The following is a 1,089-nucleotide window of genomic DNA, read 5'->3' as shown; positions in this document are numbered from 1 at the left end:
GCGGAGGCACCAGAGGCCTTTGGAGAGAAGGGAGGAGAAATGCTGCCAGGACCAGAGGGGACAAAGCGGTTTGTGGGAAGAGAGGGAGAAGAGAGAGGAGGCTGGCAGGAAGAGCGATGGGCACAGCAGCCGGCGAGAAGAGTGTCCTGAGGGAGGCAGATCCCGGGAGCGCTGGGAGCGTAGCGCCAGGGAGCCCCATCCCAGGCACAGGGAGCGGGGCTCTGTGAGAGGGTTGCTGAGCCCGTGAACAAGCACTCGGGGGGCTGAGAGAGGCCCTGAGACTGACTGAAAACCTGCTCGGAGCTTTCCCGCACCTCTCAGGGGGCACCGCGGCTGGACCGTTTGCCTCTGACAGCTTCCACTGGGTTTCTCACTCCATCCTCGGACAGGGATGTCTTCACTGCCCGTGCTGCAGACCGGGACGTGCGTTTTGTTGTCTCCTTCAGCCCTTCGTGCAGCATCGGACTTGCAGGTGCATCAGGACACTGCACTGTGACACGAAGTTCGTCACTGGGAGCGGCAGGATGCTCTCCTTCCCAAAACTGCCCAGTTACGTCAGTCCTGGTGAGGGTGTCCCCCTCTTGCACTGCAGGAGGACACCAGTGGGTGTCTCGTCGGCCTGATACACCGGCTTTGGGTCCTGAGCCCACCCAGCGCATCTCCTGGGTTCTGTGATGGATCCCGAGAGATGTGCTGCTGTGTCAGGGCCATTTACTGTTCGTTTGGATTGGTTTTGTTTTAAATGTTTCTTAATAAAAGTTACATGTTAACCACAAGATAGCTCTGGAAGCAGTGTTTCTATCCTGGTGACTGGAGAAGGCGCGCGTTTTTCTTACGCTGCGTTTGAGCTGCCTTGACCTGAAATCCACGGGCGAGGGATAGGGAAAAGGAGGGTGTGTGGCGACAGAGGGAGGGATGGTTTTTACCCGGATCTGGTTCCTAGGAGAAACAATAACTCCTGCCAGGATCCGTTATGGTTTCAGGTAGCTGTCTACCTCGGTCACGTCAGGGGCCTCCCCCCGCAGCAGCTGGGCCTGGGCCCGAAGGCTGAAAAGGAGGCGCCAGGGGTGGGTGTGGGGGGCTCAGGGC

The 1,089-nt window shown here is 59.0% G+C and overlaps 1 protein-coding gene across 1 annotated transcript in view; it reads left to right on the top strand.

Moving 5' to 3' along the window:
• Nucleotides 1–247, top strand: part of RBMX2 (RNA binding motif protein, X-linked 2) — a gene marked incomplete at its 5' end in the record, with an annotated part of 2,688 nt that extends 2,441 nt beyond the window's left edge. Inside the window, 1 exon segment of the mRNA XM_009704882.1 lies at nt 1–247. This exon segment is cut by the window's left edge and continues 25 nt beyond it. Within this exon segment, the coding sequence (XP_009703184.1) occupies nt 1–247 (247 nt within the window).
• Between the last annotated feature and the right edge of the window lie 842 nt (nt 248–1,089).

This window comes from Cariama cristata, unplaced genomic scaffold (assembly GCF_000690535.1).
Source record: "Cariama cristata isolate BGI_N322 unplaced genomic scaffold, ASM69053v1 scaffold20617, whole genome shotgun sequence".
Classification (NCBI taxonomy): Eukaryota; Metazoa; Chordata; class Aves; order Cariamiformes; family Cariamidae; genus Cariama; species Cariama cristata.
The sequence above is the reverse complement of the archived record's forward strand: the minus strand, read 5'-3'. Positions and strand labels throughout refer to the sequence as shown.